At 39.4% G+C, this 26957-nt stretch overlaps 1 protein-coding gene across 1 annotated transcript in view; it reads right to left on the bottom strand.

Annotated features, from left to right (window-relative positions):
- Window positions 1–964: 964 nt before the first annotated feature.
- SV2C (synaptic vesicle glycoprotein 2C) overlaps window positions 965–26957 on the bottom strand; it is an 89075-nt gene continuing 63082 nt past the window's right edge. Inside the window, exons 5-13 of the mRNA XM_026036519.1 lie at window positions 23068–23201; window positions 22822–22911; window positions 20332–20442; window positions 18653–18741; window positions 17509–17673; window positions 13419–13552; window positions 11966–12169; window positions 10911–11070; window positions 965–3801 (exon numbers count right to left, since the gene is read on the bottom strand). Coding sequence (XP_025892304.1) covers window positions 3618–3801; window positions 10911–11070; window positions 11966–12169; window positions 13419–13552; window positions 17509–17673; window positions 18653–18741; window positions 20332–20442; window positions 22822–22911; window positions 23068–23201 — 1271 coding nt within the window. The 3' untranslated portion in view covers window positions 965–3617. The remainder of the gene's footprint in view (window positions 3802–10910; window positions 11071–11965; window positions 12170–13418; window positions 13553–17508; window positions 17674–18652; window positions 18742–20331; window positions 20443–22821; window positions 22912–23067; window positions 23202–26957) is intronic.

Below are 26957 nucleotides of genomic sequence, written 5' to 3'. Positions count from 1 at the left end.
TAGCAAAAAAAGTGGTCTTTTCTGCTGACAGTTTCCAAATTTTAAAACATTTCACTAGCTTGATTAATATTATAATAAATGCTGTTAGTCTTTTTGTTCCTCAAGGGCCACTGTGGTGAGTCTACGAGCTTTACAGCACAAGGGCACTAGAGACCTCTTCAATTTAGACTGAAAGAAATTTCCAACTGGTTGTCACTCAGTTGAATGAGTCAGTTAATTGAGTGACAACATGACAGACAAAAGGGAGTTCTGATTATATGTGCTTGGCATCTCTGATAAGACAAATCCAATTTACTTCTTTGTGTGCATATAACATAGTTGTGTGGCCATATACAGAAGTATGTGGCATTCTCTCTTGACCTGTATATCATAGGTATACTGGGAATCTAAACAGCCACCGAGTGACTCTTTGTCTTAGATATAAATAAACAGAGATAGAAAAGAAGTGAAATTCCTGTTCTCCAGCATTTATTACCTGAGTTGCTTTGGAAGCTGAGGAAAAGAAAAAGATACATTCTCCCGACAGACCAGCCAATCACTCTTGCCTTATGCTAAGTAATAGTTGGGCCCAGACCTCCATAGATGACGCATCTGTGCCCCAGCTTGTGGATTGTAATTATTTATATTATTTATAGCCTGAAATTTTATTCACTCATCTTCTCTTTATGGGACATGCCTTTACTGCACTCAAGCCCAAGGTACTTGACTGCCCAGACAGCTGGCTCACCTGCCAGCTCAAATCTGTTGAGCCAACTGGCTTACCAGGTAGGGGAAATTCTAGCCTTAGATTTTCTTTCATAACTTGGCAATGTGCAGAGATTTTCTTCTGTTTACCTTTTCTCTCTTTTTCTACCTATTCTCCTTTCTTCCTTCCCTATCTTAGAGCATTTGCTCTAATCCTAGACCATGCACAGTCCATGCTCTTGGGCATTTTGTCTGTCTTTCCTGCTCCCTGCTGTTGCTCTATTCCAGGCCTAAGCTCTCTTGCTGCTAGCCTCACTATATCCAGCCTTCATCATTTACTTAGGATGTGGCATCAAGGTTTTAGTCTTAAAGTCTTCAGTCTTAAGATTATAGACTAAAAGTGGAGTCTGCAAAAACTCAACCTTTTTTTCCCTGCGCCCCATCCCCTCCACACCGCTCACGTAGCATGATGCATTGGATCTGGCTGTTCTTCAGTATCACATACAGAGATGGACAGAATATACTGCTTTAAGTGGACAGTAGTGGACAGTGCATAGCAAGACCAGGTAACTTTCCGTTGTGTTTATGTTCCCTCCAAACATGTACAGAGGCTTCAGATTTCAAAATACGATGGGCAGTAGGTACAAGGAGGTGGACACATGCTACTAATGGCTGGCACAGAGAAGCAGAGCTAGTGAAATATAATTCTCATCGGGTAATAGTATTTAATTAAATTAATATTAGGATAGTAATACTAGGATAAGCAGGCATAGATGCAAAATTAAGTGTGGCGTTTTGTTCTTAAGTTGAATCCTCGTGAAAAATAATGCCTCCTCTCTTTTCATTTTACATGCAGTAAATCAGATTTAAATATAGAATATCTTATCTCAAAAACATGAACTGTATATCATAAAATCAGTATACTTAAAAAATAAACTTTGTTTCTTACTATATAATATTTAAATTATCAACATAAAAATTGCTCACTAATTTTCAGTATTCATGCTTCTTAGTTTACTTTTCTCATCTGTTAATAGTAAAAAACATTCTTGGCTAATATTTTGATAGTACAATTTAGCATAGGCATTTGTTCATAACTGAAATTTAAGTTCAGTAAATAAAATAATGAACTTTAGATGTAATGAATGGTCTTGTTATGTGGACTATCTTTTTCTGTCTCTTTTAGTAAGACTGTGACTCACACAGAAGACAGTGATAGATATTATTTCCCAATAGTAAGGAATCATCATGTAAGAGACAGAAAAAGCAATCGTGCAAAATATATGTTACTGTGTGATGATCTTATCTGCAAGTCTAATTTATTTGGCAATGATTCAGCCACCTGGAAAAAGTTGTCAGACATAATTGGAAAGAAATACCAATAAATCTTCCCTTAAGTTTTACATCAGACGTGCCCTTTGAAACTTGAGCCTGCAGCTGATCAGCTGATACAAATTTTTTAGCTGCACTCAAAGCAGTGACAGCTTCTGTCATCAGACAATCTCCCTCTTCTTTCTCATCATTTTATGGCTGCATCTTTCATTTATTTTTTAATGCTCACATTTTAAAGTGATCCAATAGTTCTTCACAGGAAGGTAGGACTAGCAGGGAGATCATTTGCTATAGTCCAGAACCGTCCACATCATATGGCTTAGAAGCAAAATATGCACGAGCGCTGCCCACAGCCTTGGCATGGTCTCTTCTTCATGGCTTTTGTGAGGGTTGTAGGGAAGGGCTAAATGTGGGATATCTGCAGAACCATCACAAATCAGATGAGTAAATGATTATGTGACAGAGTGTATCAAGTGGGATAATTATTAAGGAGTTTTGATTATTGCCTTCCTTTGTTTTGCTACTGTTTTCAAAAAAAACCCACATTTGTTTTGAGAGTTAATTATTTAATTAAATTATACTATATACTGAAGTTTTTCTCCTAACTATACTAAGTAGGTGGTAGTCTATTACAACTTATTGTTATAACCATTTATGACAATGAAATATGAATTAAAATATCAAGTTAAACAGTAAAAGAACTTATCCGAAAGCATCTTATTTTTCATCCAGTTCACTGGCCTGATTCTCCCTTTATTCATACTTACAATGACATAAATAGTGGTTTTCATAGATTCCCTTCTGGAGAAAGACAAATTCCCCGTTCTAAAATGACAAAAATATTGCAGATGCCCACAAGTGAGTAGAAAACAAACCATTTCTGGAGGACCAATGGCAAAAGTGGAAGTGCTTATTTTAATATTATCTTTCTCATGCACCTTTATGAGCTTGGTTCTTCCTTGTGGCAATCATTAACCTCTCCTCAGCAAGTACGAGGTGCAGTTAATAATCTTTACTCTAGATCAAATCTACGTAAAATGGTTTCCTAAGAAGGAGGCACTGCTGCTGCCCATGCCTCTTTCTGAGAATGCAGGAAGTTTCCACCACTGAAATACAGCCACTCAGCACTGATGCAGTCAAACACAGCTTGCTGATAACGCTGCATGCATCGACACATTGAGATTAGCTTTTTCTGCAGCAGTACTGCTAAGGAATAGTTTTGCAGGTTTGCATCATTAGAAAAGCTCACAACACCACGGTCAAATACAGTATTTATATTCAAATAATGAGACTGCTTGAATTTTAAATATCTACTTATGGTATGGTTTTTAACTACCTGGACATGTCTCTGAAAATGTTTTAAGAGGTAGCTTTGCAGTTGTTTTAAATAGCAGAGTATGCAAACAAACAAAGACAGAAATTTAAAACTTCCAGGTAGAGCTTTATAAATCTCTGCCACTCCACAGAAACTTGTTTGATGTTTGATTTCTGCCATCTGAACACCTGGCTAAGTGTTGAGAATCTGAAGCCTTTGCACCACCAGGCTGGAGAGCTGACATTTGTACAAAGAAGGAAATAAAGAATAAAATGGCTTTTTCCAGTTACATCAACACCTGGGTTCTTGTGTCGGGAAGCCGCAGTCCTACCAGCCCTCCGCACACTAGTACGGTGGAAGCAAGGAGAATAGGAATTGCTTTGGTTATGCCAACAAGAGAACCGAATATTAAGTTTCCAAGTACAGCTGCTGCTTTGCATAGTGCATTCAGAAAGCCAAAGCCTGTTGCCCTAGAAGAGAAAACAGAATAAAGTTTAAAATTAGTGAAAGAGTAAAGCCTTTGAGACAAACCCTTATGGGGAATATATTCCCAATATTCTAAACAAAATTTTTTACCAACAAAGATCCTGCATGTTGTCTTTATAAAGTAAAATCAAAGCTCAAGTGTTAGAGCACTTTATTGAGGCAAAGCCATTCTGCAGGCAGGGATCAAAATGTAAAATGAATGACTGAAAAAGTAACTTTGCACCTCTACACAAGAAAAGGGACTTGCAAATGGAAATTCAGTAACATTTGAAATGCTGCATTGGGAGCCAAGAGATGGAGACACTTTCAAGAGCTACGTGGTGATTTGGGATGTCATCAGATTAAGAGGATGATCATCTCGGAGTACTAAAAAGAAATGCATTTTCCATGGAAGATATGCATGGTGAAATAGCACTTTCTCAAAAGGCTAATGGGACCTTCAATAATAATCAATGCTTATAACTTACAGGTAAAGAGAACGAGCAGGTTAAAAACAAAAAATCACACAAAAAATCCACTGTCCTGGTTGTGTAATTTAATCATCTTTGGAAACTAAAATAAGAGTTACTGATCTGCATAGTTTTGGAACATGTAATAAAACATAAATCTGTAATTTTATAATACAATATTTCTTACACCTGAATAAAATTAAGGTAGTTTGTTGGCACTTAAAATCAAGACCTGCTTTTTAAAACTAAATCAATTTTTCCAATTGTAAAATGTTGCTTTTAGTCTAGTCTCACAAACTGTCATGAAAAGAGTAAGATAAAGTTAGATTATTTTTATTGGTTTGGCTGTTCTGATTATACAAAATGAGCAACCCAGCAGGAATCCAATTTTCTGAGCTTTAAGCAGTTTCCAGGCATGTCTTCTTGCCTAAAGTAAATAACGTGCGCATCATTTTGCCTGGTCATTTATTGTGGCATCCACTGTGACAGAAACCATAAGAATTTTTTTACAGGCTTAAATAAACTTTCTCTATATCTCTTGCTACCTGTGCCCGAGAAGTTCAACATTCTCATTATATCCTTCGATTCAAATAGTTTGAATATGAATTTGACTATGAATGAGTGAATATGAATTTGTTGTGCGCTCAGAATGAAGTCACTGGGCAAACTTTTGAGGGGTAGGGATACCAAATTCCAAAGTTTTTGGTTTAAAACCACCCCAAGGGGTCTGAGGGAGCTGGTGGAAGTGCTCGCCAAGCTGCTCTCCACCATCTATCAACAGTCCTGGTCAACAGAGGAAGCCTCAGATGACCGGAGACTGGCCAGTGTGACACCCTGGCCAACGTGACACCCATCTACAAGAAGGGTTTGATGGAGAACTTATTGCTCTCTACAGCTGAAGGAGGCTGTAGGAAGGCGGGAGCCAATCTCTTCTTCAAAACAACCACTGATAGGGGAGATTGCGCCGGTGGAGGCTCAGGTTAGATATTAGGAGGAATTTCTGCATGGAAGGAACAGTGAAGCCTTGGAACAGGCTGCCCAGGGAAGTGGTGGAGTCACCATCCCTGGCAGTGTTCAAAAAATGTGTAGATGAGGTGTTTAGGGATATGGTTTAGCAGGCAGGGTGTTGAAGGGTTTATGGCTGGACTTGATCTTGAAGGTCTTTTCCAACCATTATGATTCTGTGATTCTATGAAAAAGCAAACCTCTTTCTTAAAAAGGTGCTGGTGACTCAAATCTGCTAAAACCTGTATTAGTTCATCCCTTAATAGTTCATTCTATTGAATTCAGAAGAGTTAAAAAGCCACAAAACATACATGCTGAATTACAAAAGTCTTCTCACAGAATCACAGAATGTTTAAGGTTGGAAGGGACCTCTAGAGATCATCTAGTCCAACCTTCCTGCTCCAGCAGGGACACCCAGAGCACAGGGCACAGGGCGGCATCCAGGCGGGTTTGGAAGACCTCCAGAGAAGGAGACTCCACCTCCCTGGGCGGCCTGTGCCAGGGTTCTGTCACCCTCACAGGAAAGAAGCTCCTCCTCACATGGAGATGGAACTTCTGTGCTGCAGCTTACACCCATGCTCTCCTGCACCAAGAATCCAATTTTCACTACAGTGTTTCAGGAAAGTGTTAAGAGTATACAGAAAGTCTGCAAAAGATGAAAGATATGTGATGTTTCATCTCAGTGTCCTGACAGAACTAATTGAAGAAATCCAAAAGCCTAAAGACATTACTAAATATACCACTCATTACTAAATATATCAGTATCCTTCATTTTAATCAGTTAGTGGGCAAAGCATTGGCACAAAAATCTCTGTTTGAGTCCACGAGCAACTCTCCTCAGTGGCCAAGAGAGCTGGGGAGCAAGAATCCTTTGCCCAGTTAGAAGGTGTGAGCAAGTCCCTCAAGCATATCGGTCACACAGTGCTGGTGCAGCCTTGTGGACTTACTTTAAAAAAAAAACAAGTTACAGATTTCAATAATGCTGAAATAAAAATGCAGCAGTCCTATAAAAGTGTCAGCTCTGTGAGAAAGCTGGATGTTAGGATAAAAGGAATTTCCCTAAATGTCTTTTACTTCGGAGGCTGGGAAAGCTGTGACCGAGGAAAACAGCTGGCTTCCTTTCACGTAAGTCCCATACAACAAGTGGCAAAAATCCAAAACAGTTAAAAATGGAGGGATTATTCAAGTCTTTAGATTAAAAGAGTTTGCTTCCTGGTCGCCACATACTTCTTAGACCAGGTGCTTATCAAACTAAATAAAATACTTTGGTCACACTTCTGCATTGCTTACAGTCAGAACATCTAACAAGGTCCTTGTCTTGCAAGAGCCTTTGGATGGCTCCAGAATGTGCAGCACAGATATTTGATGACCTTCCTGACAGAGCGAATGCTGAACCATCCATATCCAACACTTTACAAAAGCCCCTGAACTGCATTTTCATAGTTGATAATATCAAAAGGCTATGAAAATTACGAATTTTCTGAGTGTGTTATGGCCAATTTTCTGAAGTCCAGACATTTCAGATGACAGACTGGCCAGTTACAGTCTTCACTGTGCTATCACAGCAGGAGAGAAAAGTGGCTCTAGAGCAATCCCAGGTCTTCAGGATTGCCTCTAGGTATTTTGGTGGTAAGTGTCAACCAGGTACAGCAAACAGAGAGTATCTGCCTGGTATTGTTTGAGTTGTTGGCAGACTTCAGGGACTGGCTAAGAAATCAACATCTCCAGGAGCTAAAGAGCAAACTATTTCAGTTCAGTGAACAAAGTATAACTGTCATTATCCACAGTGCCTGGTCTGTTGGGAAAGAAGAAAGGAACTGCACAGCTGAAGCATTTTGTGTCCCCAAAACACCAATATGTTTCAGCAACGTGCAGCTGAACCGCATCCACAGGAGGGCAGTAGAAAATAGTTGTCAGGAAGTGCACTGCAAGTTGACGACTCTGCTCTAACAACTGGAAAGAACAGAACACCCCTCACTGACAGCCACAGCAATAAAATACGTTGGACTTAAGATATCCTGTGAATAATGGTTATGAGTCTGGGGGGAGATTCTCAGCACTCGAGAAGAGAAGCAAAAGATAAATATATAGTAACCTGAAGATGGGTGACTTATTTCTTAATTATGATGAAAACTCTTATGAACTTCTTTCAGATATATTAAAAAAGCAGAACAGGATTTCTCTTCAGACTTCATTTTATAGCACACCTTGAGTTCTAAATATTCCCAGCCAAGATGCAAAACCAGATGTCTGGCAACCTCAGTAAAAGTGATGAATTGTTGGTTACTTAATGCAATCTGACCTTGATTTACTCTGCAAGAAATATAAGGAGGTGACTTATTGTATTCCCGTATCTGTTTTGGTTTGACTTCTTTACTGTACCCACCCCCTTAACAAGTCTTGACTTAAAATCTTGGTGCTTCCCAAGTTAGTTCACAAGAAGACATTTATCGTTTATGTGAATGCAATGTGTTTCAAAGTCATTAAAATCTTCCTAAATGCTATTTCTTTGGAGAGCTTTAATTCTCTTCCATTTCTATTTGTATTATAGGCAGAGCTAGGCAATTGTGCAATGTTATTCAAGCCCCTTGGGCACAAACATTACTGCACAATCTATAATTACCTCATCACATAGTATTTTTTTCCACGCTGCTGCGCCAATGCACAGAACAAAGAGAGCTTGAGGGATAAAGCAGTTATGTAGCGAAGGAAACTTGCTTGGTCCCATCTGTGGCTGAAGTTGGAAGGTGCACTGTCTCTGGGGATGGGGACTGCGGTATGATAGAGCAGAGTCTCACAGTTAAGGTAGCTGAACGCCGCCAGGAGAAATGGATAATCCCTGCTCCTGTCACCCAGTTCCTGTACAATGCTAGGCAAGTCAATTGAACCAACTGAAGTGGCCACTAATGCACTTCATTTTCCAGGTGCTCTGCTTGGCACTTTCAGATGTGAGTTGCTGACATGCAGGCCCCTCATTGCTGCAGTGGCAGTCAGCCTTGCAGGCCGTTTCCTCCACATCAGGCACCTCACGTCAGTTTTAACAATAGCCTCTCTCTCCTCTTGCCTCAAGTTCCACATCACCTCATTTAAGGCAATATACTGCCTTAAATACACTAGGTTTATGAACGAATAAGCAATTACTCTAGGAGCATCCAAAAATGCTCACAAGAGGTTTAACAGCTCTCCTTTAGAGCAGAGCTTCCATAGCTACTGAATAGTTTAGCTTGGCTCTCCAGTGGGTCATGACTGACCAGAGACTGTTCAAAACCTGCTGACTGTGGAGTACTCCAGAACAACAGAGCCCACTACGGTTTTTCCACTTTTTTTCACCTAGGAAGATGGAAAAAAAGCTAAGTTAAAACAGTTGATTTATACTGTGAGGCTGGGTTAATTTCCTTGTTCTTCAGAAATTAGCTAATTCACAGTCTATCTGGTATCCTTTAAAGACTGCATATTGAAAAGTAAAAATAAATTAACATTATGAAATGATCATTACCTCTGTGTCTGTCATCTGGAGACATAAGTCTGCCTATGACTAGGATTTATAAAGTACCTTTTATCTTTTAACATAATTTCTTCATCTACCTGAAAAACACGTGGCATGCGGCATCTATGCACTCTCTAACACGCCTCCTACTTTAGCAGTGTTCATAACTAGTCAAGTTTTATATAGAATATCCAGACAAAACCTATACTGGACTGGCATAAAAATGTGCCAGTGCTCATCAACGACACAGGACGACCTCAGACCCAGGCATGAAGCTATGAAGCATTAATGCAGAGACAAGTTTGAAAGCCTACAGAACCCAAAGCCGTGAAGATTCTGAAACAACCTTAATTCCACCCTGTGGGGAGATGAAGAGAAAAACGAAACGTGTCCTGTGGATCATATATATGGAAAGCTTCCCAGCTGCTCCCACAGCCCTGCCTGGCAGAAAGCCAACAGGGTCTTTCACAAATGGGCTGGAGTACGATTTATGAAACACCTTTTGTCTCACCCTGCACGACACTGGCAAAGCCCCAGCACTTTGGCAAGGGGCTAGTTCCCAGGGGGTGGCAGTGGGAAGAGCAGGAGGTGCTGCCGGGCCGGCCGGGCCGTGCCGGGCCTCAGTGCCAGCGAGCGCTTCCCCAGCCTCCCGCTTCCACACGCCTCCCTGCCCGGCCAGCCTCCAGCCGCCCTTTGCTGTGGGTGCCTGCTCATTTCACTGGTGGGAAGGAGTACGTGGCACAGTGACAAAGCAGGGACACGGTGAGCAGAATGGCTCTTTTAAGGGAAAGAACCAATTCCCTTAAAAATGGGAAATGGTTCCAGTTTGGGAAAACTGGAAGCTGCTTTTAAGATCACATTCACTGTGGATACAGCCAGCAAGTCTGAAAGTCTGAAAACGGGGAAAATTTGCTGCAATTTCAATGCTAGTGAAAACTGCAATACAGAAACTCTTAGCTCCAAATACAGATGCCTTAGAAGAGGTATCAGTAACTCCTATTTTCATTTCTAATACTGATAATTATTTTTTCCTCCTTTAAAATAAATGTGTTTTACCACAATTGTTTTTTCTCTGTTTTAAAAAAGTATTTTTGCCTACTACCTTCATGAATTCTGACGAAACACCTACTCAAAAACGACGTTTATTAAAATTATACAATGAAGCTTGAATGATAGAATAATTGTTGCCAAAAGAGAAATTTCCTGATGTGGAATAAAAACAGAAGCGCTTTTTACAAAACTCAATGCTTTGGATTCAGTAGCACAGTATGGCTATGGCTGTGTAGTCCACAGTATTTGGACTTAACCATAAAAATAGACATTAATTTCTTGTGTAAAGAGGCATAAATTAAAATGAAAAACCAATAAAAAGAAAGCAGAGGTGAATATTCAACCCTGTCTCCTTCTTCCTAATGTACATCACCAAAGCCAAAGCATCTGTGCCCCAAAAACTCAGAAGTGCCAGCAAGGCAGTGAGCATGAGCTACTGGAATCTGACATCAGGTAAACATTGAAGAGTATCCGATACCTCAAAACTAAAGAAAAAAAAAATTCCTTCCAGGAGCCCTGCTTGCAGTACATGAAGATTGTCCTGAGCCTTGAGGGGCTGGGAGCAGCGCTCAAGACATTCTTGTATGTGACTGACGATGAGAACCTACCAACTGCTATGGACCTTGCATACAGATCCTTAGCACACTGATTAACAGCTCAGCATGGTTCAAGCCCATAGTCTTTTGCAGAAAATGCTACTCAGCTCGTCAGTGATTTTTATTATCCTCTCTATGCCATTTCATAATCAACAAATGCAGCATACTGCTATGTTGGACCAAACGTTGCCTCCATAGCTGCTAGCTGTACTAGGGGAAACGCAGAGTTATTCTAGGAATGAATTGATAAGCAGTATTTTAAACAACAGCAGCAGTTAGACCTTTGTATATAATATAAAACTACATTTGTAATATTTTCTTGACTAGGTGATACTTGAGGCAAAACATATACCAAATAGCTCAACACCAAAACACACTATGTGTCTGGCCAGCTCAAAACATCACCGCTGCTGTAAAGCTTGTATTTAACCACTTCTATTTACCAGTTCTGCTGTACCTCCAGGTGGCCCCACCAAGGCTAACAACGCAAGGTTATCTGAACTCACCTTCTGTCTGTAGGATACAGTTCCACAGTAATGACATCAAGGGAGTTCCACGCTGAGATGGTGAGACCGTTGTAGAGGCAAAGCATTCCTATCATCATGGATTCGCTGGTCCCAAACCACAGGAAAAAGCAGCTTATGCCAGAAAGAACCATGGAACCACCTATAATAATGACAGACAAAACAATTACTATGTGGAGTTGTATAATAAGCTTTGTTTGTCTAATATTTCTATTTGCACAGAGTGTGTGAATAACAGATCCATATGTTCTGAGTTAAAACTAAAGAGATATCCTTTCTTGGCCAGACCAGTCTGGCAGACAAAAGCTATAAGAGGCTCAGGGAAAAAATGAGAATGTAACTCCTCAAATACTAGGATATATCATAAAGTATTAAACTGCAATTCCCTCTGAGCTCCCCAAACAAGTAGTCTAGGGAAAACCACCCCTACTCTTCATTGTTTATCATCTCCTGCAATTAAATGAAACTCATTCATATTCTGTAACATGAGTAGGAATTGCATTTATATTTAAGTACGCTCCTAAACAGGAACATAGTGAACTATTACATAGTTACATAAGTAAAGTGAAGCCAGATTTGTCATTGGAGATGCTCTGCAGGAAGTACCTATCTGCTGTATTACTTTCCAAAACGGCTCACAGACTGAGGGCTGCTCAGTAGGTCACTGCCAGGCGCTGCCCTGCTTTCCGGTGACAACTCGGGCACATGTGGCTCTCCTTTCAGCTACAGCAACGAGAAGCCAGTGGTCAGCATCGCTCAACATCTCAGCCCAAAAGCTGAATTACTGGTTTTTTATACCAGTGTGGAAGAATATTGTCTGTGGCACAGCAGAACTGGCTAGAGATCTCCACATCCCTGGACCTTCTAATGGGGAGTTTTCTAAAACATCACTTTGAACGACACCTACAGGAATAACTTTAGAAGGATTTTTTTCTCCTCACCTGTCTGAAAGAAATCCTTTAAAAAGGGAAGATGTTACTTTATCAGGGTAGTTTTAGGCTGTGGTTTTGTTTCCCCTTTTCCCGGGAGGTGCATACCTAGCATTGTCAAGCGGCCAATTCTATCCATCAGGAGAGCAGACACTATGTTTCCCGGCAGCACTGCCAGCGTTCCCAGGAAATTAACAAAGTAAATCCAGTAGGCACTATAGTCATCATCAAAAGAGATCTGGCATCCTGTCCTGACGTGGAAAAATGTGCAATTTATAAAGTCACTGTCAATAAACTTATACTGCTCCAGATCTGTGGAAACAAGGAAAAGAAAAAAAAGCAGCTAACATTTGACTCGGTGTGGTTTTTGATTAAAAACACTCCAGTTTAGACAACTTTAATGATAACTAGGTCATCATATTGCTTCATAAAACACAACTAGTTACAGCTGTTAATTCTGACAGCTTTCTATCTTAACAGAAAAATATGCAAAGCTCATAAAGGTAAGGAACTTGAACTCAGTGAAATATATTCATGCACTTCCTCTCTGCTAGCACTTTATTTGGTTATGCCTTATCAGCAAAGGACAGTGTTACTTAAGAAACATGGAATATTTGCAAGTTCTGTTCTACATGAAACACAATCACATCTATTTCTCCTGCTCCAGTTTTTATAGTCGAGTGTCTAGTTAGCATTTCTAAGTTACTGTCAGACCCCGCTGGCCATCTGAAAGCAGATTGCCACCACTGTAAAACTGTGTTGATGTGGGCACATTTTCATGCATTCCCTATTGAACAAGAATGTGTTACTACATGCAACAGTTCAGGCCATTCTTCTCCAAACACTATTTTAGAGATCTCTTCCCCGCTTCTCCTTGCTTTCTATTGCTCCTGCCAGCCTCAGAACGCTGAGTCAAGAAACCCTTCAGGGCTTCCAGGCAGTGAGAGTCGGGCACTGCTTGTTCTGCAGCCTGGCCCTACTACTAACACGAGTCCTGGAGTGACAGAAAAGCAGTAAGTGCTGCATTCTTCCAGACGCAAACTTCGTTGGCCATATGCTATTTCCATTTACATTTTATTGAATCGAGAAATAAGATGTTTTTACTCTGTTTATACACGTAAAAATACATGTTCATATTGTTGGCAGAATACTTAAACTGAATCCTGAACTTAGATCCTCTTCACACAGTAAATCCGACAGGATAATGTACTGTCACCAGGCCCATTTAGACCATGCAGAAAATACAGTTAATTGGACCAATCCATAAATCAGTAAACATAACATCTCTCCAGACTGAAATTCTTTAGGGATGAATAAAATCAGAGAGACATTCATCATCTGATCCGATACCATCAGGCTTGCAGTCTCTCCAGTAGGAATAAGAAGTTTTCTCTTTTGGGATATTTCGCTATTGACCCCTGTTGCTTTTTACAGCTTTATATTTTTTATAAGAAGGCTTCCTGAACATCTTTTTAGAAAACTAGGAACTATAATCAAACCACAACAGTAAAATGAGAACATGCAGATGAAAAAGGACATTCTTTTTTTCTTCTCTTAATACCTGTGTTGTAGAAGGTGGTATTCACAAAAGTACAGTTCCTGAAGTACGTGTTCATCGAGGTGATGTCTTCAAACAGACAGTTCTTAAAAAGGGAATCTTCAAAGGTTACTGATTTAAACTTCATCATCATAAACCTGTCCAACACAAATGGAGTTCTATCAGTCTACCTTCATAGGTCAGAAACAGAGCAGAATGACTCATCTAAACAGGTTTACCTGGTGCCTTTCTCAAAAATAATCACCTCAGAAAAAGTGATTCATTAAAGAGGTTGCAGTGACAAAATTCATTGAAAGCTCATTCTAAAATACTGACTTTGGGAAAAAAGATCATTAAAAAGGCATCTCCACATAGCTGCTGGTTATAAACAGTAATACAATTTATTTTATTAATAACACAGTCTCTTTTTATTTCAATTACTACTTCTGCTATCATCAACCAAGAATAATGTCATGGAATATCCTTGTAAAATCACTATKGCCTGTAATCTGACATTACTCTTGAAAACTGAGAGCTTGGGTTCCAAAAATCTCACCTCAAGGAACAAAAAAGCACCTACTGGTACCTGGACATTAGAAAAAAAGGAATATATGGAAATGGTTTCATATTAATGGTTTAACATCATCGAACCAATTACACATCCAGTTTGCAGTTAGATATCTACCCCGAATACCATGTTTGCTATTCCTGTATCTGTGCATACATTTACAATGGCTGTATACGTAAACTATGCACAAATGAATTTTTATAAGCATTTATTTCTTAACATCTTCCTTCCAGAGGATATCTTTTACTTTATTCATTCATATAAAAATTCAAGAAGAAACCATGTATCAGAAACAAGTTTCCAGTTCTTCACTACTAGGCTGAACCAATACAATAAGCTGCTTCTCATAAACAAACCAACATCATCATGTTAAAATCCCAAAGATGTAGCAATAAATCAGAACTTTTTGGAATATATTTTATTTTGCCTGAATGTAAGAAAAGTTGCACCTACAGAAAGGCAGTTTTGCTGGCAAGCTGCATTAAAGGTGACAGTGCTTTAATTGTTATGAAATAGTAAATACAGTCAGCAAGGCAAAGCATCCCAGGCACAGAGCTGGCTCTTCTCTAATTAACCCTGGTGTGACTAGCTATGTACTTTTCCTGTTACTAGAAATGCTAATGTACAAAATATGCTACATACCAAGTAATAGAAATTAAACTTTCTCACCAATAAATTTGTTAAAAACAAATTTTAATAAAGAAGAAGAACAAAACAGAATTGCAATTATCACAGGAAAATAACTTTAGCTATTGATTTCTCGTATTGGTGAGAAAAATGGTGTTTTCAGCTCATTAGTTTTAGTTATTATATATTTCTCATTTTTGACAGTGTGATTAAAATCAGGCCAGAGTTCAGTGCCAACTCATTATCATTTTTCATAAAGCCCTTTCCATTTAAATAGGCAGCCTGATTTCACAAGAGAATAGAGAGGATTTAGCAGTTAGATTAGTGAGCTGGAACAGAAAAGACAATGTCCTGTGTGCTGCTGATGCACTTTTTAGCTCTGTCAGGAAATACTTCGTGACTGTATTAAAATTGGTATGGATTATTGAGGTGATTTGAATTCAAATCCATGAGAAAAGTAACAAAGCAAAAAGTTAAGTATCTACCAGTTAAGAAAGAACTTGAAGGAAATACTGAAAAAACAGGGGTAGGGAGAATACTGCAACACTTGCAGGGAAAGACTGTCCAAAGAAGTGCATAGTAACATGACAAATACCTTGTGAAAATCTGTAATAACTGAACAGGCTTATCAAAGTCCTATTAAATTTGCATATTTGACAGAGTAAATTATAGTTTCAGAGTGGATCAGTGTTAGCTTTACTGTATTACAAAAATTTGAAATTCAAAGTGATAAGTTCTTGATTGACAGAATGGAAAACAACTGAAACTTACTGCATGACAGTCGAGTTTGCTTTGTTTTTAGGACAACATATGTCTCCTGGAAAGAAATTGAATTTGGCAGGCATAGGTAGTTTAAAAATGAGATATTTGCTCATTTTTATCTGCAAAGCATAATCCGTTAACTCAAGACTTTAACCTCAGAACTGAAGTTCATATTAAAAAAAAATTACCAAAACCATCAATACTTCTCATTTCTATATACATTTTCTTATGAAAATAATAATTATTTAGTAGCATGACATCCAGGAGACCCTTCACACAGTTCTTCTAGAAATTTTTTAAGGGAAACCAGACACCTAAAACAGCTGTGTTTAATTTTTCCCAAAGTTATCTGGTTATCTGTAAAATTCTGGCCAGAGTCTTAAGACTTATGGATTCAGTTAAAATAGACAAAACGCACTGCCAATGTATTGTTATCCTTTTAAGAGCTGTTCATGCTTTTTATTGATTTACAGTCATATTTATCTTTTATTTTCCTGTGATATGATCTGAACCTCTAATGATGAACATTTTCACACAGCAGTATCTAGCTGCTACAAGAAAAAACAGCAGCAGAGATCAAACTTCATCCTCCCTCCTCTCCCAGCAACACGCTGCATACGCTGGGTCTGAAACCCTTTGAATCCCACTGTGAAAGGAAGTAGCATTAACTGGGGCTTTTCAGGCTCTCTTCAGGAATGTGAAGAACCTGGTTTTGCATAAGGGATTCTCTCATAATAATATGAGGCAGAAGCAGCTTTATCAACGGCCTGGGCAACCTGGTAAACTGAGCATTCAACTGGGAATGATAGGGAGGAAGAGAATGACCGATGATCCCCTAAGGAAGCAGTGAACAGGGCTGGCCACCAAGGGGTCTGGGTGATGTAACCAGAAGGGGATTCTTAATCAACACGGTGGGGCTAAAGAAGAACCCCTCCAAGCACATGTATGTAAACAAGGAGGAGTCTAAGTGGCCACATTATGAGGAAGACTCTTGTGTCCCTTCCAGGGTGCCTCTCTGAAGGGCCTGTACACTCATGCATGCAGCAGAGCAAAGCAGCTGGTGGCATTAGAAATCTGTGAGCACTTATGGCATGACGATCTGCCCAGGATCAGGGTGTGCTAGCTCGCACGATGCACAGCCATAGCTGCAGTGGATGGATACAGGTTCTTTAGGAAGGACAGGCAATAAGAAACAGGACTGGCTGATTCACTAGAGAGGCTGGAGAAACAGGCAGAGAGGAACTTCAAGAAGTTGAGCATAGGCAAGTGCAAGGTCCTGCACCTAGGGAGTAATAACTCCATCCAGGAGAACAGACTGGGCACTGCCCAGCTGAGCTGCTTTGCCAAAAAACATCTGGGGCTCCTCAGGGACACCAAGCTGAGCATGGGACAACAATGCATCCCTGTGGTAGAGAAGACAAACAGCATGTTTGCTGCTACGTGAGGAAGCCCAGCAGGCCCCAGGAAGTGATTCTTCCCTTCTGCTCAGCCCTGTTGAGGCCTATCTGGAGCACTGTATCCAGTAATGAGCTCTGCATGAGAAAGACATGGATTTACAGCAACAATGCCAAGATTATTTAAGGGGCTAGAGAATCTCTAATATGAGGACAGGCTGAGAGAAAAGGAGCAGTTTAGCCTGGAGAGGAAAAGACTCAGGGAGATCTTAAGAATGTTTATAAATATTTGATGAAAAGGATGACTCCAGACTCTTTTCAGCGGTGACAAGTGACAGGACAAGAGGCAATGGACACGAACTAAAACTTGGGAAATTCCATCTGGACGTAAGAAAACATTTCTTTACTGTGAGAGTGACTGAATTGTGAAATATGCTGTCTGGAGAGGTTGTGCAGTATTCAACCTTGCAGATATTCATACCCCACTGGACACAGTACTGGGCAACCTGCTCAGATCTCTGCCAAACCCACCTTTTCTGTGATCGTGTGAGCCACCAGGCAACACACACATGCATTTTATTATAGGTCATAATGTTATTCAAGATCAACTCATAAGAAACCAAGGAAAGAAATAAATTCCCCTAAAAAGTAACAATATCTTCTATTAATAGTTTATACAGAAAATCATTAGATTACTAGGACATGCTTTAAAATACGTATTTATTTGTTCTAGCCAAGTGAGAATATTAGAAAATCTCTAGACCTGTCATTGATGAATTCTCCATTTGTGTGGATCTGATTTTCCAATGTGAAGTTGAAGACAAAATGCGAGACCTCCTCATTCACGAAATGCTTCACTTGGGATGCATACGCATCTGACTGCAGATGCTTGATGACATCAGGAAACCACACAGACAAGCCATAGTATCTGTGAAAAACAGCAAATAATCAGTCACAAGTCTCACAAATTCAGAAAGCTGTGCAAGATGAGAATAAGCATTTTTCTGAACCATTTACTTAATCTATGGTGAATCTGCAGTCATGATTTTCAAATGTTACACGTAAAGAGTAAAATTAGACTTCACTTTTACAATCAACCAAGGTGTCAGGGCCCTGAGGGTACTAAGCACCCTCACCACCCCTGGCCCAGGCTCCTGGACCTCCCTCCACCCTGCCCAGGCCCAGGACCCTATTTCAGTCGAGTCTGAGATCTCCTCAGTGACACTTCATCAGGGCTGGTCTCCAGCTCTGCCCAGTCACAGGGCCCAGTGCTCCCAACCCAAGGCTGACCACCCATCATCAGCCAGACCTGTCTCCACAGAGGAGCTCAGTGCTGCCCTCAGGTGTCCTGCTCCCTTCCAGGGAGGCAAGACAAGCCCTTGGCCAGCCCAGGAAGGTCTCACTGCTACTGGCCCTGTGGCTTCCCCACACAAAGAGCAGAGCTTTGCAAACACTAGAGACAGCAAGAGATAGAAAGAAAAATATCTTTTCTAGTATCTGCCATAGGAATTCATAGTAGGATTACTGAAGCCTTCCTTGCCTTTGGACTCAAAAAGGAGCTCTGTTGGAGTGCTAAAAGTAAGCTGAGAGTGAGAGCTTGGTGCTCTACCTGCTTTAACTGTTGGTGCAGATACAGTTCTTCTGTATTGGCTGATTGCCTACATAAGAATATTTGAAGATCCTGACCTAGATGCCAGTTGCATTGAACCATATATTCTTAATGAATCAATCTTGCAACTAAAAACAGACTCATCAATAACAGACCAACCAATAAATGTAACATCTTGTGGAAAGTTACTTGATAAAATATTTCCAAAGAAAAAAGACAGTGACAAAGATTTGCATGAATATGATTCCTATGTCTGTCATGTGTAATAAAAATGGTTTAGGATCTGAAGCATTCTTACCCGAAAGACAAGGTGAACCACACAGCTGTAAGTTTGATGGTATTATCCTTTACTGGGTAGTTGAAACATCTCATAAATGTCAACCAAATCTGCAAATCATTAGAAAATCCATTTATTTCAAAATCTTTCTGAACAATTTTGTTAAATGACAGAAGCTTTTGTATTCTATTTTTCTTCTGCACAGTATCAGAGAGAATAGATTAGCTTTTTGATATTGAAGTCATACTGAACTTATGATATAAGTAAATTAATCTCTGGCTACATCCAGACTGTGTATGTTCTGTGTCCTTCTGACCTCTTTTCACTTTGTCTATTAATTCACCTCCACAGACTACTTCAAACTTTCCTAATCTCTAGGCATCTTCTATTCACTGTCACAAATAGACTTGACAAAGATCGTCTCAGAAACATCTCCTTCCTACCATTGAGTACTACACTGCTTTAAATGTAGAGGATCTATACTCCATAATTCAGGAAAATGCACAGATCAGAGTTTGATTTGCCATAAACTATCACAGCTAGAAATTGGTACTTTACCTAAGTGAGGAAATGCTGAGACTATGCCCAGGCCAGAAGCTCTAGAGCAGAGCTGACTGAGAATTGTGTTTCCTCTCTCTCTCTCAAGGTAATTTCCTGCTTTTGGAGAGAAGAGGCATCTGTCTCTTCTGTCTCTAGACAGAATCTGTCGTAACAATTTTTAGCATACACCATGTACCGGGGAAGACACTCTGAAGCAGGTATGGGTCCAGTGAAATAACAAAGATGTGAGACAATAAAACTGCAAGTTCTCAAGAGGTATTTTTATTAAAAAAAAAAAAAAAAAAAAGGCGAATTATAATATTTCCCTTTCCATATACTTTGGGGCAAATAACTTCAAATGTAGATATTTGCCCAATTTTTTATAGTAAAGTCCATTTTTGAAATGAAGCAATTTTCATTGGCAATATGTGACAAACCCTAGTTTACAGCACCTCTGCAAAGTTTTAGGATGTCAGATTTTTCAAAGCTGTGAAAAGCTATTTTGGATTTTTTTTTATTAATAAGACTTTTCTCCATTTTCAATACAAGGTTCAAAGTTACTGTTCAACTTGGTCTTTAAGAAAAATAATAATAAAAAGTGATATGGAACACAGCTCCAGTGAGCTTGTATTAATGAAATAGTTTCAAGTAGTTTTCTGGTAAAATGTTTGACCTTTACTAAAAATACATGCAGATGCAATGCCTTATAAAAGTTTTATAGACATTCATATACATAATTTATTCATGGCTTTACCATTTCTAAGTAATGTGGCCACCTCAACTTCCTGCTGATAATTCTTCACCTCATCACGTATCACCACTTTCCGTCAGCATATATTAATATGCATTCCCAACACATTATGTTGTGGTGCTTGGGCATATGCCTGTATAACTAATAACCATCAAGTGATGGTTGATGGCTAAACGTAAGGGCTGATGCAGCATTTTCCTCCTCAGAAACAGCAAACAGCTTATCTACAATTCACCTATACCACTCCTGGGTCATGAAACAAGAATCTTACGCTGGCTCCCAAATTCCCCAGTCGCATGGAAAGCACAGAATGTCAACTGCCACCTGCAGGAGTTTGGCCAGCCGAGCCCATCTCCAAACATTAAATAAAAATCATGATAAAAACAGAACTATCAGGTATGTTACTTACAGCATACAGCTCTGTGCGGATTCTAACAAAACATCTCCTGTACCACGTTCCTGTATCACTCTCAATTTCTATGAGCTCATCTATCTGCTTTGGAGTTTTGATTCTGTTAACCTAGAAATAAAAACAGAACAGCAAAAATTTGCATTTTCTGGAGGCATTAGGTGCACATCGAGGAATTCTGTTGAGGAATAGAATAGCTCCCATACACTAAAAATGAAGAGATATTAAACCTGTATCTACAGCAGGAATGCTTTAGAAATATAAAGGAATAGTTGCATATTAGAGTATAAAAAATACCCCCTATAGATGCAACTGTATTGGAAAAGCTGTACTTAAAAATCATGCAGGTGATCAATTTGCTCCGAATGAAACATGCTGTAACTGCTAGGTTTTGCTATGGTGTTGCTATCTACCTCTAATGCAGCATAGGATAAAACATCTGTTAAATCCTCAGGCAAGCACGTTCAACATTGTCATCAAGATTTGCAATGACGACTCTGAATAACCTTTGAAACTCTACCGATTCATTTAAAAAATACTCTAACAAAACTAAAAGCATTTGATATGTCAAAAAATAATAGTTGAGTAACATTTTTCTTCTCTTGTTATTTCTTGCAGCGCTTGGCTGGAAAGTCTCCTTGTCTAGTTTGTACTGATTTTAACTATCCTTTTCAAAGAGGAGAGAAAAAGTTAGCTGAAATAGTCTGCAGCCTTGTGTATTATTGCTGTTCTGAAGAACCCAACAGGAAATGAGATAAACATTTATCTAGGAAAAATACAGAACTATCAATGGGAGAGAACGCAATGCTGCCCACAGTGCAAAGTCCCCAAAAATGGGGAAGGGGACTGACTGAGAATGAGGGACAGAGCAACAAATGAGATGTTCAATTTCGGCAGTACTTTCGAACGGCTGCAATGTCTCCTGTTTCCCCTGACATAATGAAGACTCCACTGCCCAGAGATGTATCCAGGAGAGTCCAGGACACCAGGGGTTTGCAGTCTTGATTATACGTCTACCTTGAGCTTTCAGTCTGCTGCTGCTGTAGACACCAATTGTTTAAGGAGACACCAGGAACTGGAGACTCTAAGCACAAGCTCTGTCTTCATCCCTGTACTTATTTTAGGACGTGATCATGATAAACTGATGCGAGACTGTCTTGAATAGCTCCCTCCACCTTTTGTGGTCCACTCTCCTTCCTTTTCCCAGCACGTTCCTGTCTTCTTCCTTGTGCCTAAACTAACCCTGTAGGTGGACAGGCTCAGTGCTCTGGCTGACAGCAAATCAATGAGCATCAACTCTGGCAGAAGAAAAATAAAACCAACTGGGAGCAGCAATGCTCCTCTGAATCAGACTGGCACAAGGCAATTGGGGAATTTCACCCTATCACTATACTACTAGCCCAATCCGTTTCCTCATAAAAAAGAAATAAAATAACATTAAGTTGAATGGTATTAAGGGTATGCTACTGGTGTATAAATAATGGAGGTCAAATGTGACAGATATGCTACTTCTTTCAAGCCAAAGCTGTCAGTTTTAATCCTCTTTTTCGAATAATTTAAATGCAGGCAATGGAGACTATATATAAGGCAATAAATTGCAAATCTCACTAAAGTTACATGGACAGATGGTCATTCCTTGAAACTGCCTGCAAATGCAGAACCTTTAAGAGGATTTCTTAATTGAGTTATATATGCATTAGAGCAAGAAGCAAGTCTTCAGAAGAAGAAAAATATCCAACTCATAGGCCTGAGAGGGAGTAGAGCATCAGCATTCTCAGCCCACAGAAAAGGGCTGCAGAGACAGACTGCATTTCTGATCAGGAAAATATCTGCTGCTGTTTGGTCATATTGTGTTCAGGGAAACAAATTTGTGTATATTCTTTATAAAGAATATAATACATTCTTCACAGATAGATTAGACTGTATCAAAAAAGAAAAAAGCCCCAAATCTCAACTGCCAATTTTTCCTCCAAATAGAAACAACTCATCAATATTTCAAATACAGTTTTTTCCTTAGAGCTTGAAGTCAACAAAACAATGGCAGTCAAACTTTCAAGATATTTTGAAAAAAAAAAAATGTTTGAAAAATTAATACTGAACCAAAATGGAAATAAAGTTTTTAGATTAATTGCATTAGCTTATGAAAATGAGCTAAATCAAAAAGATTTAAAAGAACAAGAGACAGCTAGTTTGGACTTTTACTATGTACTTATTGTTAATATTAACTGATTATCTCAGTACAAGGAAAATGTTATCACACCACAGGTTCATATAGTCCAGAATATGCCGGTCAGAATTTCTAGAGGCTGGTATCTTAACATCTGTTGAATACATAACAATGTCAGTAGGAATTCAGTTCTTATATTTAGACATTTAGGCTACAATTGACTTTTCAGTACATAGGGTGATCACACTGATTGCTTGAGTACTAAAGGCACTGCGCATCAGCAAGCCAGGTGATCCTCTAAAAGCTTTGAGAGCAATACTCACTGTGAAAACTTTTTCAGGCTGTCCACGAGCACGCATGTTTGTGTCATGAATTTGCTTGAGTATCATCCAGGCTTCATCATGTTTTCCAACCTAAGTATTTGAACAAAGCATTTGAACAAAATATATAGTCAGATTTGCACATCTGCTATAGTCACTGAACAAACCTAATGCCCATTACCATGATATCATGATCTGAACACATAAATTAGTTTGACTGGAATCTAAAACTGATTTTGAAAGTTATACCTCCAGCAAGAACCGAGGACTTTCTGGCATGAAGGTGAGGGCTACCACTGAAGAGACACAGGGCAGCGCACAGACGATCACAAATACTCGCCAGCTGTGGAACTGGTAGGCAGAGCCCATGCTGAAACTCCAGCCTGGGAAAGAAAAAAAAGCATAAAATGTAGAGAAATAAGGATTATTGCAAAAGGGACTCTGCAGCTTTGCCAAAATAGGAAACAAATCTGTATCTGGATCTAGGTTCATCTGTTCTATTTCTACAAACATCAAACATTCCACAAATACTCCTAGACTATAAATTTTTATTTGTGACTAGTCATGCTAGAAAATGTTCAGGTAAGGCAGGATGGGACTTAAACATAAAGAAGTGTCTTACAGGCCATTTGGCAAATCTGCATGAAGGTAGTTAACATGAACTGAACAGGGACACCCCTGCAATCTTCAGACCTAAAGTTTTACATTTTAAAAAAAGCAATACCTTTGTATAAATAGTGGAAGAAGAGAGAAATGAACTAAAAGCCTGCACTCATACAATACATTCTATGGAATTCTGAGTCCTGTAGGAATATGATTTGAAAGCCTGTGAGCCATTAAAGGAAAACCTTTTTTTTTTTTTTCTCTCAAAAAAACCCTCACAATTCCATCATATTATTTTTTTGCCAATAAACATTGACAAAATTGAAGTTTAACTGGTGTCTCCAAGTCTTCCTTGATATCAGAAGCTATTTAAAGAACTGATGAATATTGGATATAGAATTCTTACGGCAAATTGCTAGCAATAAATAAGACAGGAAGAAACAGTAATAATGTGAGAAAAGCATCCGTACAAAAGTACCATCAAGGCTACAGCAACATGTTTTCATACTTCTAGAAACAGAAACACTAAAAACAGAGTAAATTATTCATTATAAACTCAGTGCCTTTTGGATCTTCTTCAAGTAAGCAGGCACCTTATGATACAGCAACACTAGGATTTTGTTTGCATTTCAGTTAATTATCTTTTTTTTTTTTCTTTTTTTTTTTTTTTTTTTTTTTTGAGGGTGTAGTGGGGTGAGGATCTTTCTCAAACACTGTCTTCCATCAGAAATGTGTATGGTGGAGATCAAGGGTTCTTTTAGGTACTGATGATTGATATTTTGGAGTTTTAACAGTAACTTTCATTGCAGCATTTGCTGTGTTATTTTTATATAATTGAATAATACAATGTATACCTAAGAATACAGAATATCAGAGCATGATAACTGGAAATTTAAGGTTCCCAACTGTGTTCTTCTCTTTAGTATTATTAACTTTTTTGATTCAGAGCTATTTTCAATAATCTTAATGAAATAAAAGACTCTCAGAATATAACAAAATATAGTAACTATAGCATTTACAGGGCAAAAAAAAAAGTTCTACCTGAAATTGTCAACTTTAACACTGACTGAATAGAGAGAATCCAGTACGATATAAAGAGATTAAGGAAAAAAAGAACCGAAAACAGCCTCTTCTTTGAAAGACTCATCTTGAAATATCTCTGAGCGCTGACTAATAACATGAAGTAGAAGCCATTTTTAATAAATGGCAAAAAAGCAAAAGGAAATATTGGAAAACTTGCATGTGACACTGCAGGGCTCCCAGTTCAGCTTTTTAATAAAATAGCTGATGGAGTGGTATATTAGAAGTGGGCTACAGCAATGACAGGATTTGAAAAACCCTAAGCAGTTCTCTGAAGAAAGAAAAAAATATGATTTGGATATCTACCTATTAGTCTAGCTTCAATACAGCAAAATCCTTAAAGCAAATCTTTGAAGCAAAACTACTAAAATGGGAGTAGAATATAAAAATAGCAATAAGCAGAGAAGCAGCTATGGGAAGAGAATGACATACTGACTAATGAAAGAGCTGAAGCCAAATTCATCTGAGATTGCTCTCTGCTAACTGTTTTTTGTAGACAAAAGACGTGGTAAATTCAATCTGTCTGGATGTCAGTAAACAACTGGCACCACATGGCACCAAATGAGCTATTAAATAGTTTTTCAAAGGAGGTATTCATCTGTTAAATAGTGTATTTGGGAATTTAAAGATCTCATGCTGTGCATTGTGATTACATTCTCAGAAAAAAAAACCATTCTCATTTTAAAGTATTTATGTGGTATAAAACGAAGAATACAGTAACGCATTCTTCAGTTATGTATTCTTATGTATATTCTATGGAATATATAGCATATAAAACACAGGTTTTTATCAAAAAATCTGTGAAACACTGCAGACTTAAGACTGGTTTTCTGGTTTCCTACCTACCTTCGGTATTTCAGAAACATTATCAGCCCGCTTTACAGCATCATTTAGCCCTTCTGCATTTACCCCAGGGAGAATAAAGTAAAACCAGTGCCAATATGTGCAATGATTTTGGAGTGTTATGGTGATTTTTTTTTTTGAGTAAGGCTGAGGTTATTCATATGTGCCCCCTCCAAAGGTCCCTCCAACAAAAAGCAGCTATCTCAAATGTTGTGTTAGATTTTATCCCAAAATAGGACTTTGACCAAATATTTAAGGGGAAATGGAAAAACAGGAAGGTGTATGAAAGCATAATAAAAACTTACTTATACCAATTTTGTAAAAATTTCAACTTTTAACCTCACTGAAGTGGAAAACATAAATAACATGGGCATACTTACATCTAATTTGGGCTGGGAAGGAAGTCAAGAAGGAAAGGTTTAAGGTGAGCTAATGAAACAATCAGAAAGCCTACTTGTGCTCTGGGTATTGCATACATATTTTATCATAATCATTCTTACTCTTTGTTATATGCTTTAAGCTACAGTGTAAAATCACCTGATATAGAAGGCATAAAACGATTCTGGTTTGGCTCCGTTTGTGTGCAGAGCGCCCAGCAAGCAGCCAGTCCTAGCAAATGCTGGTAATCATTAAGGGGTGATGTATTAAAGTACATACTACACTTAATTCAAAACAACTGCACTGGTCATCCCACTGTCATCCTCACAACCTCCAAAATACCTTTTTTACATATCTCTCCTCCAAACATCTGATGGATTGTCAAGTGAAAGGTTCATTATGGTTTTTATTGCTTGTTAGGGTTTTTTTTTTCCTCCCTCTTTGTATTAACTGCTGCAATTTGTCTTCTTATGCTTTAATATAGCTTCTGAATTACTGGTAATAGTTAATGCCAGAAGTGTAAGAAGAAATTGATAGGGAAAAACCCCACCAAAGAGCAGCAACACAGCTCTCTCCAGGCTGCTCTTTTCCCTATTCCAGCACTACACGGTAGAGAGCAAAACACACGATTTCTGAATGAAGAGCAAGCTTAGATTTATTCTCACGCTGAACACCTCACGCTTTCCCAGGTCACGAGCTAATCTGGAAAACGGGGCCTAGTTCTCAATTAGCTCTCCAAGTGCCTTGCGGGCCTGCGGCGTGCACGCCTTGCAAGCAAACGGAGGCGCACGCTTGGCTCTAACTCAGCTTGCTCCTCGCAGTGATTTATGGCCCGCAGTGGAGACGGGAGCTCTCCTGGGCCGCCTCCACAAGTGCCCGGCTCCCGCCTCGCTCCTGGATGTGCTCTCCTCCACCACCATCAAGCCTAGATCGGGGGCCCTGGCGCTCTGTGAATCACTAAGGTGCCTGGCGCGAGTGCCTCTGGGGAGCAGCTTGCGGCAGAGCAGCGGCAAAGCCGCGGCGCCCGAGCCCGACGCCGCTGCGGCAGCCCCGCGCTGAGCAGCACCTCCTCGCTCTGCTGAGCGCGAGGGAGGCCCCAGCGAGTCACAGCCGCGGCCGGCAGCGCCTGCAGCCCCGCAGCGGCTGCAGCACCGCAGTGCCTGCACCCCCACAGCGGCTGCAGCCCTGCAGCGCCTGCACCAACGCAGCGCCTGCAGCCCCGCAGCGCCTGCAGC

Source organism: Nothoprocta perdicaria, unplaced genomic scaffold, assembly GCF_003342845.1.
Source record: "Nothoprocta perdicaria isolate Ctin4 unplaced genomic scaffold, notPer1 scaffold_1, whole genome shotgun sequence".
Classification (NCBI taxonomy): domain Eukaryota; kingdom Metazoa; phylum Chordata; class Aves; order Tinamiformes; family Tinamidae; genus Nothoprocta; species Nothoprocta perdicaria.
The sequence above is the reverse complement of the archived record's forward strand: the minus strand, read 5'-3'. Positions and strand labels throughout refer to the sequence as shown.